Source organism: Ranitomeya imitator, chromosome 1, assembly GCF_032444005.1.
Source record: "Ranitomeya imitator isolate aRanImi1 chromosome 1, aRanImi1.pri, whole genome shotgun sequence".
Lineage (NCBI taxonomy): Eukaryota > Metazoa > Chordata > Amphibia > Anura > Dendrobatidae > Ranitomeya > Ranitomeya imitator.
In genome coordinates, this window is record NC_091282.1 from 232,859,292 (window position 1) to 232,876,969 (window position 17,678).

General features: G+C 42.6%; 1 protein-coding gene across 6 annotated transcripts in view; it reads left to right on the plus strand.

Moving 5' to 3' along the window:
* Positions 1-17,678, plus strand: part of TAOK3 (TAO kinase 3) — a 308,043-nt gene that overhangs the window by 228,151 nt on the left and 62,214 nt on the right. For all 6 annotated transcript variants that reach the window (XM_069754530.1, XM_069754547.1, XM_069754558.1 and 3 more), the window contains one exon: positions 11,903-12,139. In XM_069754530.1, the coding sequence (XP_069610631.1) occupies positions 11,903-12,139 (237 nt within the window). The remainder of the gene's footprint in view (positions 1-11,902; positions 12,140-17,678) is intronic.

Sequence of the window (17,678 nt, forward strand, 5' to 3'; positions counted from 1 at the left end):
CTTTGAAGTATTTTTTTTTTTCCCCTTCAGGGCTGGAAATTTATTTTTTTTTTCTCTAAATCTTCCAGTGGAGACATACAGAAGTGTTTGGGAATGGGGCGTCAGGGACTCATGTCGCTTTTCTCAGGAAGAAAATTATTTCCCCTAGTGCTCTCACATTGCGCTCCAGCATCTTTCAATGGCCTTGTCGGGGCTTACGACTAAACTTCCCCCAAAACTGGATTCAGACACATGCATCAACAGGGCCATAGACTAGGTCTGAGTGTCTGCCTCCATTAGGTGTACACACTTGAAAATTATGCAGAGGGCTCGTTCACTTTGGGACTAAGGGACTTTGGGACTAAGCTTTTTGAGGTCGATGTGTCCTTCAGTGGTCAAACCTCCAGGAATCTGTTATCACCTATCGTGTAGATAATGTATTTGGTGGGGAAACCCTGGCAATACATGCAAGATCCTTCTGAAAGCTATGGCTTCTGGTTTCCCCCATACACGCGTGCTAGGCCAAACGCTCAAGTGTAGGGAACAGGAGCAAGGAGGAAGCCACAGCTAGACATCATCTAATAGTGACTTATCTTGGCCAAAGTCATAAGAATCCGATGACAACATTCCCATTGCTCCAACCTCCTCTCCTCCGACATACACGTCAGATGGTCGTCTGGTCCCACAGTTATCAGTAGGTTAGGTACATTTCTTATAAGACTGTGGAGGCTGAGTAAATGGTAGAGCAGCACGAGAGAATCTGAATTCCTGCTGTAGTATAGACGTTTTATTGGTCTGTAAAAATATACCGGTATTATGGAATTGCTGAATAATTAAATACGGTAAAATATGAGCTAATCAAATAATTACACTGTGACAAAATGAAGCGCAATTCCATCTTTTGTAGCTAGTTTTTTGTGTGATCTGTTATCGATGGACCTGTATTACTTGAATCTTTTGGCAAGTGGGAATGAAGTGGGTAGTATAGAAGAAGAGAAGCAGATAGTTAAAATTCTGCACAGCTGCTCTTCAAGCGCTGTCAGCAAAATACAGGTGGTGTTTACAGTGCCCGTGATCTGTGAATGGAGAGAACAGAGGGACTGTTGTGATGGCTGACAGCACACTGCGTCAGCCCCTCTGCTTTCACAATGTGAACTCCATAAATGGTGCATGCATGTTGCAAAATATGCGATAATACAGTTGCAGGGGATACATAGGCCCCGCTGCTACGTACTCCTGTTACCTGAAACTCCTTCCTAGAAAGAAAGTGGCTTATGATGCAAATTCCAGAGATTTAAGAGTAGACCAAAGTTGAGGGCTTTCAAGGAATTAAATAAAAAAAACAAAATGGTTTTCAGTGTATTTATCTGTAGGATTTGTCACTGTAGTATTTTAGTAGGAGCCTTTAGCAAGAAGCCAATTGATGATTGGGTAGTTGTAGGCACACATTTGACATAGGTAGATAACGTGTTAGTGGGTCTGACTCTGCTGCAAAGACAGGACACCAAAGGACACCTGTGCAAATATGGGAAAAAAGAGACCTGTTAATGAAAATTTTGGAATCCTGTGCACCACTCCTTGGTCTTTGCAGTTTTGGCGCACCTCTCTACTGTATTGCCAAATAGCTCAAGTTCAGAAGTACCCAAGGCACCAGATGTTCTCCTCCAAAAGAAAGTTTCTCCATTGATTCCAGCATACAAAAAAATATTTTGTATGCTGTAATCAATAAAACACATTGGGAAGAAAACATCTTGTGCATTTGATAGTGAGTGAATGCTCACTGTTCATGGCGCACACCGATACTTAGCAGTCCCATACTGTTAATAAATCCCTCGGGTGTATGCATTAAATATTTCCTCCATACACTATCTCCAATGTGTTTCCTTCCGACTGATGAAGGACCCTAAAGGGTATCAAAAGGGGGGTTGAAAAATTCACTGAGCCACGATAATAAAATACTCTTGCTGAGAGAGGCACCCAAACAATAGGCATATTGTCCACTAAGACTGCTTCAGGATGGTAGCGTGCAATTGTAATGCATATTTTCTAGGAAACTTGTGTATTTCCAGGTTCTTCTAGTGATTAGCAGTCAAGAAGTATGAGCGCCTTTAGCTGTTTGGGAGCGACTATCTTTTCAGCCAGGAAGGTTTGGGTGTGAGAGGTATCAGGGGTGTGTATATATGGAAATATACTTACTGTTACTTTTGTTGGTTTGGGTTTTTTCTCTCTGTAGGGGAGTGCTCTGCTTTTGAAGCTTGGTAATAAAACATAATAGTTTCTCTTGGGTATTTAGTTCTTTATGTAATAGTGTTTACAGTCCAGACTGGCAAATGATGTAGATGGAGATGCCTGCATCAGTTTGAAGTGATAGTTGAGTAATCTAAGGTCATGTAATGCTTCAGATGTTTGCTATCTTTGCAGGTGAGTCAACCGTGCCGGCAGTACAGAGATGTCATGCGTACGAGCCATGCCTCACTATACAATGTAGTCACTTTCTTCTTTTCAACTTTCGTTACTTCAGTGCAGTTCCCACAGATATGTAAAATCTACATTAATTAAAAGTAGACAAAAAAAAATCTGGATACTAAAACATCTGAGCGTATCATGTAAGACTGTAACTTATTTTAAAAATGTTCTCAGACATAGACAATGATGATTGTAAAGCAGAAATGTTCATTTTACAAAAATAGGTTTTCCAAAAACAGACATTTATGGCTTAAGCACTACACATGCCATAAATGATAGATGTGGGTCCCAGAGGTGGTACCTGCGTGGAGAATGGGTTCCTCAGATCTCCACAGTCTGCTGGCAACTATATCCAGGCAGCGGATAAATAGGTGGTGTTGCATGTACGCCCTCTCCATTCTTTTCTGTGGGAATTATGGAACCCACCTCTGGGACTCCATATCTACCACACATGTATGGCATATCATTAGTGATGAGCAAATATACTCGTTTATCAAGATTTCCCAAGCACGCTCGGGTGTCCTCAGAGTATTTTAGTGCTCGGAGATTTAGTTTTCATCACCGTAGCTGAATGATTTACAGCTATTAGCCAGGCTGAGTAAATGTGGGGGTTGCCTGGTTGCTAGGTAATCCCCACATGTAATCAAGCTGGCTAGTAGCTGTAAATCATTCAGCTGCCGCGAAAAAACTAAATCTCCGAGCACTAAAAAATACTCGGAGGACAACCGAGCGTGCTCGGGAAATCTCTAGTAACGAGTACACTCGCTCATCACTACATATCATCTGTATGTTATAATTGATATTAAATATTTTTTGCACCTGTCAGGAGTCACATTTAACATTACTGCAAATTGGCCATGCCCCCATACCTCAACAACTTCCATCTTTCTTATGAAAGTACTCATTGCTTAATAGCAATAGCTGTCATGTGCCTCTAACAGCCACTGGTGGAATTGCAATCCACCCGCAGCTTATTAACATGTTAAATGCCGCTGCCAATCTCTGACAGCGGCACTTAACTAAACGCTTGTAGAAAGCGTGCCATCGTGTGATAAACCCCACCCGTTGTCACCTTTGTGACATGATCGCGTGGCAGCGATGGGTCGGCATGACTACCCGAGGTCTGCAGAAGACCCCTGTGTTTTTCATTGCCGATCGCCTATGAACGCTGGCGCCCGTAGTCCATAATGATTTTTGCTACACATAGCAGGGCTGAAGCACTGCTGTGTGTTGCACAAGCGATTGGTTGATCGCAGCTTCAAGTCTCATAAGGGGACCATTCAAGCAAGTATAAAGTAGAAAAAAATATATATTTTTTTAAATATTCATAAAGTTCAAATCACCCCCATTTTGCCCCATTCGAAATAAAACCATAAAAAATACACACATTTGGTATCAAAATATTAAAACAATAAAGCGATAAACTGCGTAACAAGAAAAAAATAAACTACAATGTAATTTTATTTTAATTTTATTTTTGGCCAACGCAGCATTGTAGTAATAATAATAATAATAATAATAATAATCTACCCCGAAGTGGTGTCAATAAACACATCAGCTCGGCGCACAAAAATAAACCTTCATCCACCCCATATCGCGAAAAATGATGACTCTATGGGTCTTGGAAAATGGTCTTTTTTTATTTTTACAAACTTTGGATTTTTTTTTTTCACCACCACTTACGGTAAATAAAAAAGAACCTATACATGTTTGCTATCGGCGAACTCTTCATGACCAGGAGCAATGGCAGGACAGATTTCGCATTTAGTGAACATGTTAAAAAAAAAAAAAATGTGGAATTGCACTTTTCTTTGCAGTTTCACCACACTTAGAATTTTTTCCTGTTGTCAAGTACACTATATGGTAAAATCAATGATGTTGTTCAAAAGTACAACTTGTACCGCAAAATAACAAGCCCTCCCACGGCCATATTGATGGAAAAATAAAGATATGGCTCTGGGAAGAAGGGTTGAAAAAAGGGGGAAAATCGCAAGGTCATAAAGGGGTTAATAGTTTAGGTAGGGGTTAGTGTTTCTCAGCTCCAGTCCTCAAGAGCCACCAACAGATCATGTTTTCTGGATTTCCTTAGTATTGCACAGGTGAAGGAATTAATGCTTGAGCAGGTGATGAAATTATCACCGGTGGAATACTAAGGAAATCCTGAAAACTTGACCTGTTGGTGGCTCTTGAGGACCGAAGTTGAGAAACGCTGACATAGGTGAAATGTGGTGACAGGTTCCCTTTAGGCTGTGTGCACACGTTGTGGTTTTTTCGCGTTTTTTCCCGATAAAAACGTTATAAAACTGCAAAAAAAAACGCATACAATAAGCATCCCATCATTTAGAATGAATTCTGCATGTTTTGTGCACATGATGCGTTTTTTTTTCCGCGAAAAAAACGCATCGCTGTAAAAACCACAGCATGTTCATTAATTTTCAGTTTTTTTGCGGATTTCCCACTCCAAAATGCATTGGGAAGTGTCCGGAAAAAAACGCGACAAAATCGCGGCAAAAACGCATGCGGATTTCTTGCAGAAAATGTCCGGAATTCTCAGGAATTTTCTGCGAGAAATCCTGAACGTGTGCACATAGCCTTAAGGTGGTTGTATGGAAAAACTGAATCTGTCATGTCCACAAATTGTGATTAAGAAAGAGCCGTAAGCACTACCCTGTGAGGGTGCCCGGGTAGGATCCCACACCATATAACAATATAAAATAAACCCGGCACTCAACTTATGGTGAATCTCTTGGGATTTATTAGCAAGAGAGAGGATAAACGTTTCGGCCTATGTTGGCCTTCTTCAGTAACGTGCTGCCTACTGGAGCGGTGGATGGTGAGGCAGTGAAAATCTGCCAGTGCTGTTAATTCAGGAAGTAAATGGATGCAGGCTCACAGGATCCGACTGAGACAGAGTCTGGAATAACGTGGGTGGCCTGAGAGGAGCTGTGATTCAAGTGTGTCCTGGTGACGCGGTGTCCACCGCTTGTCTCACAGACACCGCGTCACCAGGACACACTTGAATCACAGCTCCTCTCAGGCCACCCACGTTATTCCAGACCCTGTCTCAGTCGGATCCTGTGAGCCTGCATCCATTTACTTCCTGAATTAACAGCACTGGCAGATTTTCACTGCCTCACCATCCACCGCTCCAGTAGGCAGCACGTTACTGAAGAAGGCCAACATAGGCCGAAACGTTTATCCTCTCTCTTGCTAATAAATCCCAAGAGATTCACCATAAGTTGAGTGCCGGGTTTATTTTATATCACAAATTGTGATTGTGCTTGTCTACAATGCTGATTTTTTTTTTTCCCCTCACCCCCTCTGGAGTGCCTTTAGGGTATGTGCACACATTGCGGACTTGGCTGCGGATCCGCAGCAGTTTTCCATGCGGTGTACAGCACCATGTAAACCTATGGAAAAACTAAATCCAATGTGCCCATGTTGCGGAAAATTCCGCGCAGAAATGCTTGGGTAAATTTTCCGCAGCATGTCAATTCTTTGTGCGGAATCCGCAGTGTTTTACATATGTTTATTCCATTTTAGGAATCCGCAGGTGTAAAAACGCAGGCGAAATCCACACAAAATCTGTACAAAACCCGCAGTGAATCCACAGGTAAAACGCAGGTCATTTTACCTTGGGATTCTATAGAATCCGAGCCGAAAAATCCGCAATGGAATCCGCAACGTGTGCACATACCCGAACATTGCATGCGTTAGTCTGCATTGTAAAACTCATCACAGTTGTGCATGCTGCAGATTTTTATATCCTGACGTGTGAAACATTGGCCGTGTGCGTCGGCACCCTGACCACAATGGGTCGTTGTGCTCTGCGTGTGCATGGCATACACGGACAGTACACAGATGAATTCTATGCTCTTCTGAATGAACCCTAAGCTGTTGACTTTGGCTCAGGAGACTGTGGGTGAGCCGGATATGATGAAAGCACACGGATTGTGAATTGCAGGCGTGTGAAGCCAACCTAAGACTGGCATATACCCTAGATTGTTGTCAGACCATTTCAGCCCTCCCGACCAGTCATCCATGTGTGCTGATATCATTAATATATATAATTTTTGGTTTTTCAGTATATTTAAAACTTGATCCCTTTTGCATACTTGCAAGGCCTGACTGCCTATTGCCATTACTATTAGGAATGAGCAGACTCGTGGAATTTTGGGTTCTGCTACCCGACCCGAGCTTTATTCCGAAGTTTGGTTCGGATACCCGAACTTCAACCAGAGCCTGAACCCTATTGAAAACAATGGGGACCCGGACTTCTGAACCAACCTAAAAATTATCTGTCTTTCTCTCTCCCTCGGAACTCCTAACAAGACAATGGACTTCTGGGGAAAGTGCGTGTTTGGTGTAACTGTCCTGTACAAATGCCGAACATTTAAGTTTGGGTCTGCTCATCCCTGACCACTAGTATATATATACAGCAAGGACCCTTTATCAAGTCTGTGTTTGTCCCAGAGATGCAACCTTTTTTATATTTAGGGTTCCCAGTATGCTATTTTTTGATTGTCTTTTCAGGGCTCACATAGTAATTATGCATCCTTAAGGCTACGTTCAGACTAGCGTTGTGCTAGTGTGCGTCGGGTTAGCGTCGGGCGACGCACGCGTCATGCGCCCCTATGTTTAACATGGGGGACGCATGCGTTTTTGTTTGTTGTGTTTTGCGACAAATGCGTCTTTTTTGCCGCAAGCGTCGGACCAAGAAAACGCAACAAGTTTCATTTTTCTTGCGTCCGATTTTCGGCAAAAAACGACGCACGCGTCGCAAAACGCAGCGTTTTGCCGCGTTTTTGCGTGCGTTGCGTCGCCGACGCAGCGGCGCACAACGCTAGTCTGAACGTAGCCTAAGATATCTTGTGGGCAATGCACTCTTGTACAGGACATTAAAAATAAGCTATAGGGTGAATGCTATAAAGTGGCTTGTATCTCTGGAACCATGTGGCATATTTCTAATAAAAAATAAGAGATCCCAATGGAGATGTGCTAATAATATTAAAACGGAAACCTAGGACAGGACCTCTTTAAGACGTCCGCTATGTATAGGAAAAAGCACCTACCGTATTTTTCTTCTAATATAAACACTGTGGATGAGCAATGGTTTAAGTTCTTTTTCACATCTTTGGGTCTTTTGACAATGTATGTCATGGATTCTTTATATCAATATATTAATATTTAAAAAAAAAAAAAAAAAAAAGAAGCAATAGTCTAAGACCCAACCACAAAGTTTTCCCATGTTAAATTTTCATTAGATCCTTTAAAACAGATGCAATGCAGATGATGGCTGTATGGTATTCCTTTTTTTTATTGTATTGAACGCTCCCATTGGGTTCTATGGTTGAGTCTAATTCATAAAATGGAGGAGACCAGTGCATGCTGTTTTTCTTCTCCCCTTGCCCCCAAACGTTTAGTCCACGTGAAAAAAATCGCTCAGCTGAACTATAAGATTCCATAACATTGGTCTGTGTGCGAAGCATTTTGTACATGGACAACACAGATATGAAAGCCACTTCTCTGAACTAGACCTAAGGTTGAGGAATCTAAAAATGGGATATTTTTAAAATTAGGTAGAGAAATTGAGGTTGTAAAATTATAAAGTTAGGTTCTTCGCAAAGGTTTTGGTTACCCAGAAACACCCATGATCTTCGTTTCTACGGTGTATATTTATACAAGAATTCTAGATTTAAAAAGTAACAAAAATTTATATTTAAACATTGATCAATCTCTGCTAAACTATTAATTTTTGTAATCTACTTCTTGCCTTTCTTGCTTTTTCTTCCAAACTCCATGCTGCATGTTTCTGCCGTGTATGTAGCAGTTTTGCACTGCAGACTGATGTGATTGTGCTCCTCAGGAAGACGGCACTCCAGTGATGGCCACTTACTACCGTAGTTTGTCAGTGGATCTCATGGACGGTGTGTGATGAGGTTGTTCGGCAGCTGATGCTACTGAAACACTGCCATAAAAATGCTCTTTCACTGGCTTGTTGCAGAGAGGCTTTGTTTTAACCACATTAGTCTGTGGTGGTTTTGTTTATCATTTCTGCTGATAAAAAAGCATTTACGGTATTAGGTGTATGTTTGGGAACCAAAAGAAATGGCTTTTTTTGGGTACCAAAGCCATATAATCCAGCTCACCAAAAAGTACCAGACTGCTAATCACTACTGTGCTCCCACTATTTCCAAACTCTCCCTATCTGATCATGGGGACAGGGAAGGTATGCTCACGCAGGAGTATGTATATTTTAGATCTGCAGTTCAAAACAGCTGCTCCTAAGTGCATGAACTAGGCAGGAGAAACAGCCCATTCAGCATGGAGTTTGAGAGTAAGGGTACCGTCACACTAAAACGACGCTGCAGCGATACGACAACGATGTCGATCGCTGCAGCGTCGCTGGAGAGCTGTCACACAGACAGCTCTCCAGCGACCAACGATCCCGAAGTCCCCTGGTAACCAGGGTAAACATCGGGTAACTAAGCGCAGGGCCGCGCTTAGTAACCCGATGTTTACCCTGGTTACCAGCGTAAACGTAAAAAAAAAAAAACACTTCATACTTACATTCCTGTCGCGTTCCTCGGCGCTGTGCTTCTCTGCACTGACAGTGAGCGTCGGACAGCCGGAAAGCACAGCGGTGACATCACCGCTGTACTTTGCGGCCGGCCGGCGCTCACCAGTCAGTGCGGGAAGCTGAAGGCGAGGGACCTGACCAGACACCGGGAATGTAAGTATGTAGTGTTTTTTTTTTTTTTACATTTACACTGGTAACCAGGGTAAATATCGGGTTACTAAGCGCGGCCCTGCGCTTAGTAACCCGATGTTTACCCTGGTTACCAGTGAAGTCATCGCTGAATCGGCGTCATACACGCCGATTCAGCGATGACAGCGGGAGATCCAGCGACGAAATAAAGTTTCAAACGATCTGCTACGACGTACGATTCTCAGCGGGGTCTCTGATCACAGTAGCGTGTCAGACACAGCGAGATCATAAGGATATTGCTGGAACGTCACGGATCGTGCCGTTCTAGCGATCAAAGTGCCACTCTGTGACAGTACCCTTAGTAAGAAGATATTTACTCTATAATTGTGTAATCTTAAGGCCTGCGGTCCTATTTCATGGCATTGTCATTTCATTTGAACCACTCGGAGACACTGCAAATCTCTAGTTCTGTTGTCTTGTTGGTACTGCTGCATGCTCTGTCCTCTAGTATGGGATGGTACATGTAAGGTAGAGATGGTTGGGGTAAGGAATAGTTAGGAGTGTAAAATCTACATCATAGTCTGCTCATTATTCATCATATGAGCTTGTTGTTTAGCATAGTTAATTCTTTGGACCTTCAGATTGCTGTGGCTTGGTAATGCTTAGTTTTTTTTTTTTTTTTCTCCCTCCTCAAAGCTGCAGTGGAGAGTCAGGGTAAGAGCAAATCCTATATTTTACATTTGTGCTTCATCCATGTGAACATACCAAGTTTAGAAACTTTTCACTTCCTGACACCCTGTCACACCAACCTACCGTATTTCCTGACCATTAGTGCCCATCCCTTTAAAGGGATGCGGCATTGAAAGTTTTTACATTTATTTTTTTGTTTTGTGATGTTATTGAGTACATCACTCATCCATTCAGTGTTAGAAAGCTTCAGTTTCACTACAGTGCACTGGTTGTTCATGCATGCCCGAGATCACAGCAGCTGGACACATGCCAGAGTGCTCATGTGATGTTTGCCGTCGTGCCTCCACGGTGGTTGGTGACTGAATGCGTGCTTGTTTTCCCCTTTATTATCTTTCTCTTCAGAGGCGACAACCCAGAAATACCGCAGATGGGTTAGATTTGTTGTCGAATGCTGGAAAGATGAAAAATGCGTCTATTACACTTACTGACATGCATTACTGGTTGCAAAGACTTCCAAATATCAGCATGTGGGTTGCATCGTCAATATGTATTTTTTTTTAAGTTACCATATGTTCCCTTTAATGCTTGGTTCACCTGTAAAAATGTGCCACCAGTCAAATATGCTTGTCATTTCAGTGTGGGAAGGATAGGTGTTTGGTGCTAGTCATCCTGATAACTGTAGTAAATTGGCCAAAAAGAACTAACACACCGCTTCTCCAGCCAAAAATGTAGCAAAGCAGTAATTGCAATATCTAAAGGAACATAAAACAAAGTTTTTTGAGTTTAGGTTCTGTTACAGGAATAAAAAACCACAATAAATACAGGGGGCAGCGCAGTCATCTAGCAGACAAACTGCATGTGATTAGACCTGTCCACTATTTTACTGGAAGAATTGTGGATTGTTTTTTCCCTTTCAAAACTACGGAATCTGTATTTGAGGCTTCTAGAGGCGCCATCAGTGAAGATGTGAAAATTGCAAATTTAAGTAAGAAATGGAAGGTGAAGCCTTGGTCATCCCTTTTAGATTTCCGCTTGAGATGGAGTCTGAAGTTATTTGTGACCTCCATGTACAGAGGTGTTCAAGATCTGACCAAGTAGTTGTCACCACTACTATTCATTATAAATTCAGGATTAAATGCAGAAATCTTGCTAGAACGTGGACAGGAAAAGCGGTAATTTTAATATTTTCCAGCAGAGCAGATTACCTTGCTGTTGTGTTTTTTGTTAGTTGTAGTGTGGGTTGTGTTTTGTGGGTGCAGCATGTGGCAGTTTTATGTAGATTTTTTTGTCAACTTTGCTTACTTGCTTTTTACAGTTCATTTTGTATGGGAAGTTGCCTAGTTCTTGGTGCTTTATAGCACAAACGTTAAGAGTTGTGATGTAGCAGACTACTCACGGAAGGTTACAGCTATTGTACAAGATTATTATAAATTAATCTGGTGGCAAAAAATGCTATGAAAAAAAAAATGTAACTGATGCTCCGGTGGTTCCCGCCATTATTTATGGCATGTCATCACTCCAGGAAAATAGTCACATAATGGCTTCTGCCAATATATGTCCTCAGCGTTTTTGTGCTGTACCAAATAGTGTCCCCACTGAGGCCTATGGTTGCTGCCAGATTAATTGGACAATATTTCTTTTTTTAAATTGTAAAGAGATTTCCTTGGCAAACTCCATTTTTGGCGCCATGGTAGCAGCCCCCTTTTTTTTATAGACCTTTACTGTTTGTTGAATTTTTTTTGAGAGGTTTATGTTGAACGTCTTGTTTTCCCTCTTTTGGTTATTGAATCATATAGTAGCAGGGTCAGTCTTTACTTGTCATCAGGAGAAAAACTTTTGTGTTGGACTATGTATGAAAGTATAATTGATCAGAATTTGAGTTGGTTTTGTTTTTCGGTCTACTTGACTGTTTAGTCCTGGTTTAGGTTTTGAAGCCCGTCTTAAAATCTCCTCCCATGCCCCCGCCCCCACCCCCACCCCCATGTGTAGGGAAGTGCTATTGAGAGAGCCTTTTGCCTTACATTTCTAAAAGGATGCACTTTCTGGTTCTGTTTATAGGTTACAAGGCAGATCCATGAGCATGAGCAGGAGAACGAGTTGCGGGAACAGATGTCAGGATATAAGCGGATGCGGCGCCAGCACCAGAAGCAGCTGATCGCCTTGGAGAATAAGCTGAAGGCTGAGATGGACGAGCACCGCCTTAAGCTGCAGAAGGAGGTGGAGACTCATGCCAACAACGCGTCCATCGAGCTGGAAAAGCTTTCCAAGAGGCAAATCGTAGGCATGGATAAAGAGGTAAACGGCAGCCTTATGCCATAAGCATGTGCATGAAGTACATTGGTAAAATATATTTAGGTAGATGTTCTTTTATCTCAGATTTCTGTTTGTGGGTATCGGATTATTAAAAACAACCTAATGTATATTGCCAAAACTATGTGGCAAATGATGTAGGGCTCCTTGAAATATGTTATGTGCACGCTTAAAAAATGTAAGGAACAAATCAAATGGTCCAGGGCAGTGATCTCCTTAGAATAGGTGAAGCACAAGAGAAGTGTCTGCAGCCCAAAGTAATTTAAGGGAGGGTGAGTTGCTTATTGAATGAAGTAGAAGATGGCGATCAGATGTGTAACGGTGCAGCTTTGTAGACTAGTCGAAGAGTCTAGAAATCTACTAGATACCAGTAATTCTATTATACTAGTCATTAGTATAGCTGAATATATATCATCTTGAAAATCAGAGCATGATGTGCATTTTCAATTTGCGACATGCTCATTCTTCCACAGTAAAGTCTACACCATATGCATTGCTTGTTAAGACACAATTCACTTGTCCATGTGCGTTCATGTCTTTGTTTCAGCAGCATCGCTAAACTGTTAGGGTACCGTTACACTATACGATTTACCAACCATCACAACCAGCGATACGACCTGGCCGTGATCGTTGGTAAGTCGTTGTGTGGTCGCTGGAGAGCTGTCACACAGACAGCTCTCCAGCGACCAACGATGCCGAGGTCCCCGGGTAACCAGGGTGAACATCGGGTTACTAAGCGCAGGGCCGCGCTTAGTAACCCGATGTTTACCCTGGTTACCAGCGTAAAAAAAAACAAACACTACATACTTACATTCCGGTGTCTGTCCCTTGCCGTCTGCTTCCCGCACTGACTGACTGCCGGCCGTAAAGTGAAAGCACAGCACAGCGGTGACGTCACCGCTGTGCTCTGCTTTCACTTTACGGCCGGCAGTCAGTCAATGCGGGAAGCAGACGGCAAGGGACCTGACTGACACTGGAATGTAAGTATGTACTGTTTTTTTTTTTTTTTTTTTACATTTACGATGGTAACCAGGATAAACATCGGGTTACTAAGCGCGGCCCTGCGCTTAGTAACCCGATGTTTACCCTGGTTACAAGCGAACGCATCGCTGGATCGGTGTCTCACACACCGATCCAGCGATGACAGCGGGAGATCCAGCGACGAAAGAAAGTTCCAAACGATCTGCTACGACGTACGATTCTCAGCAGGGTACCTGATCGCTGCTGCGTGTCAGACACAGCGATATCGTATGGATATCGCTGGAACGTCACGGATCGTACCGTCGTAGCGACAAAAGTGCCACTGTGAGACGGTACCCTTAGAGATGGGTGTTAGTGATTTAGGCAACATGTTTTAACAATGGTTTGGAGGTGAGGACGAAAGGACAGATCAGGAGCTAGTACAAGTGTCCATTTACATGAAGCGGCACGGTACGACCACAGATTTGGTAAACTTTCACCGATCAGCGGTCGTGTTAATGCCTGTTTACACGGGCAGACCAAAGTAAGCGCGCACTGGGCGACATATGCTAGATCGCTGGGTGCTCATAGTCTGCCATAGTTCTCTGCAGTGCGGGTTCTTTTTACACAAGTCAATGTGCCACCAAGAACTGATTTTTTGCGCTGCATAAGAGATTATTTTCACTTGATGAACGAATGTTTTGCTCGTTCATCGGGTGATCGGCAGCTTGTTTACATGGCAAGATGATCCTGAAGCAGCGTTAACACTTGTTCACGATTATCTCGCAGTGTAAATGCAGCTTAACTCCATGTTATGATGTTTGATATCTATGGAGGATGGGGGTGATGGTGGACATGATACAGGAGGAAACAAAAAGCTCAGTTTATCAAAAAATGCATTAAGTTTCAAATATCGGTAAGACATGGCAACACATACAGCTGAAAGATGAGTACTTGTGATTTTTAGGATGGCAGAAGAAATGCCTTGGAAAGATGTAAAAAGCTCAGTGTTATCCACATAAAGGAGGCAATGGAAATCCAAGCAGCTGAGAATCTGCCCAATTGTGAACTTGTAATGAGATAGCAGGAGGATCCCACACTAGAAATAACATTAAAGGTACCGTCACACTGAACGATATCGCTAGCGATCCGTGACGTTGCAGCGTCCTGGCTAGCGATATCGTTCAGTTTGACACGCAGCAGCGATCAGGATCCTGCTGTGATGTCGTTGGTCGGAGCAGAAAGTCCAGAACTTTATTTCGTCGCTGGACTCCCTGCAGACATAGCTGGATCGGCGTGTGTGACGCCGATTCAGCGATGTCTTCACTGGTAACCAGAGTAAACATCGGGTTACTAAGCGCAGGGCCGTGCTTAGTAACCCGATGTTTACCCTGGTTACCAGCGTAAAAGTAAAAAAAAAAAAAAAACACATTACATACTTACCTTCCGCTGTCTGTCCTCCGCTCTGCTTCTCTGCACTCTGTAAGCACAGCGGCCGGAAAGCAGAGCACAGCGGTGACGTCACCGCTGTGCTTTCCGGCCGCTGTGCTTACACCGTTGCAGAGAAGCAGAGCGGAGGACAGACAGCGGAAGGTAAGTATGTAGTGTTTTTTTTTTTTTTTACTTTTACGCTGGTAACAAGGGTAAACATCGGGTTACTAAGCGCGGCCCTGCGCTTAGTAACCCGATGTTTACCCTGGTTACCAGGGGACTGGCATCGTTGGTCACTGGAGAGCTGTCTGTGTGACAGCTCTCCAGCGACCAAACAGCGACGCTGCAGCGATCGGGATCGTTGTCTGGATTGCTGCAGCGTCGCTAAATGTGAAGGTACCCTAAGACCTGGTGGGCAGATGAGTGGAAACCAAATAACAATATGGTCATTAGGACAAAGGAGCAAGAAAAGCAGATAACAATTGAGTGATCTACTGTGTCAAATGCAGGAGATCTAGAAGGATTAACGGTGAGAATTGTCCATTGGATTTAGCCGACAAGAGATTATTAGATACTTTGGCTAATGCTGTTTCAGCAGAATGCAGAAGCCACATGGTAAGGGGCCATCAGAGACATAGATGGACTAGAGGAGGAAAAATCAGCAATATAGTTATCAGCGAGGAGAGATTAAGAGTTGATGTGTGTTTTACATCGGGAGCAGCTTTACCACTGCAACTTGGTCCATTGTTTTTATGGCCAATTTTATTTATTTACTTTGAATGTTAATCACCCAGGTTATGAATAGAAGTCACCATGTCTATGTAAATCACGCCCAAAAGAGGACTATGAAGCAAATAAAGCTAGTACCAAGTACACAAAATAATAATCAAAATCTATTGGCTTATATAATGTGAACATGTGTGCTGTACTATGCTTGGATTGAATATATTCTACACGGTTTCTTCTAGATGATGCATCTTTTCAGTTAAACCTGAAATAATCAATTAAAAAGCCACTCGGCTAGTATCTTTATGATGCGGAAGGAGTCTGTATTATGTAGCACAATAGATGGTTTCTAGGGCTGTCCAGGACTAGAAACAGTCGCTGTTTGTCTCTGCTAAAGGCAATCTGTCAGCAGGATTTCACCCCTCTAAACTATTTGTATGCACATGTCCATCTTGCAAAGACAAGTCCAGCAATACCTTTTGGCAAGACAGTCCATTCCTCCCTCCCCTGAAATCGTTATCTGCATTTAATAATAATAATCTTTATTTTTATATAGTGCTAACATATTCCGCAGCGCTTTACAGTTTGAATTAATAATAATAATAATAATAATCTTTTTATATAGCGCTAACATATTCCGCAGCGCTTTACAGTTTGCACACATTATCATCACTGTCCCCGATAGGAATTCTAGATTGTGAGCCCAATCAGTATGTCTTTGGAATGTGGGAGGAAACCGGAGTGCCCGGAGGAAACCCACGCAAACACGGAGAGAACATACAAACTCTTTGCAGATGTCCTGGGTGGGATAATACCCAGGATAAGAACCCAGGACCCCAGCGCTGCAAGGCTGTAGTGCTATCCACTGAGCCACCGTGCTGCCCACGGTGAGACTGCAGTATATGCATATATACATATGCATATGTGAGACTGCAGTGCTTTTGGCGCTTGAAAGTTCTTTTCCAACCTCTATCACTCCAGCTCTATTCTCCACCAGTGCTGCTGTCTCACTGACAGTTCCTTTGACTGATGTCGCACAGCATGGAGGCTGTCAGACAGAAGGAAGCAGTACTGGACAGGAAATAGAGCTAGAGTGACAGAGGCTTGTAGAGAGCATTCAAAGCACTAATTCAAAAACCGATTTCTCTGAAGCTGAGGAATGGACTGTGTAGCTAAAGGAATGGTTGGGCTAGGTAGTGGGAGGGGGAAGGGTAAAATCCTGCTGACGGATAACGTTTTATAAACTGAAAAGAGGAGCCATAATAAGAACACAGTCCATGGAAAAATATTTCACTATTTCTGGATAAATATTTTGTAAAATTAATATTCCAGAACAAAAAAATCATACTTTTGTGATGTCATTTTTAGTTTGGAGTGGTTTGGCACAAAGCATTTTCGGAAAAACACTGCAGTTTATGGCAGTCTTTCATGCAGTGGTTTTGAGCCAAGGGCATTCGAAAGCAACAAGGAATATTAAAGTAGGGTTTGGGAAGGGTTTTGATGGGTCTTACAGAAAAAAAATGCCTGTGTTTTTACCATGCTTAGCAAACCTAATGAGATTTCTATGATTTCATTCACATGTTTTTTGTTACTTTTTTAATATAACCTGTAGTGCAGTTTAAACATAAAATGCTACGTGTCAATTTTTTCAGGCAGTTTTTTCCCATTTGAGATCAAAAAGGCTTGGCATGTAATTTCTCCTGCGGGTTTCAGGCCATTGCCTGCGTTTTTCATGCATAAAAGATTACATCAAAACACTGTAAGCATAAATTGGTGTCCTTTTTGCAACATGCACTTCTCGCTTTCACTCAAAATGCAGAAAGAAGAGGTGTTTTTTTTTTTCCAGAAAAAGCTGTTTGTTAAACCAGCCTTATAGGGAATTTGTCACCAAGTTTTCGCCACCTAATCAGAGAGCACCACGATGTAGAGACCAGAGACCTTGATTCCAACAATGTGCTTTACTTGACTACTTGCTGGAGTTTTGATACAGTCCCAGTTTAATCAATATTAGATTATCTAAAGAGCTGTAGTCTGAATTACCCCACCACTGATGTACATCCTGTGCATAGGCACAAAGCAGCCAATCAGTGGTGTGGGTGGGGTTATTCAAAGCTAAACATTCAGAGCTCTGCAGCAAAGTGATTTTAGTAAAATGATAGCAAGCAGCCCAGTAAGTGAGACATAACTGGAATTTCGGTCCTCGCCCCTACATTGTCACCAGGCTTTTACTACCCCCTCTGAGCACAGACTCCCATCAAGGGTTCTATTGAAAAACAATAATGAGATATTGCTGTCCGTGATGTTCATGCAGTGTAGCCTGTGTATGTAGCATTTCTGGAGTAGTGTGGCGTATATCAGTAGATGCTAAGCAAATATCTGTTAGGTAGTTGCTTTTGAAGGAATCTAT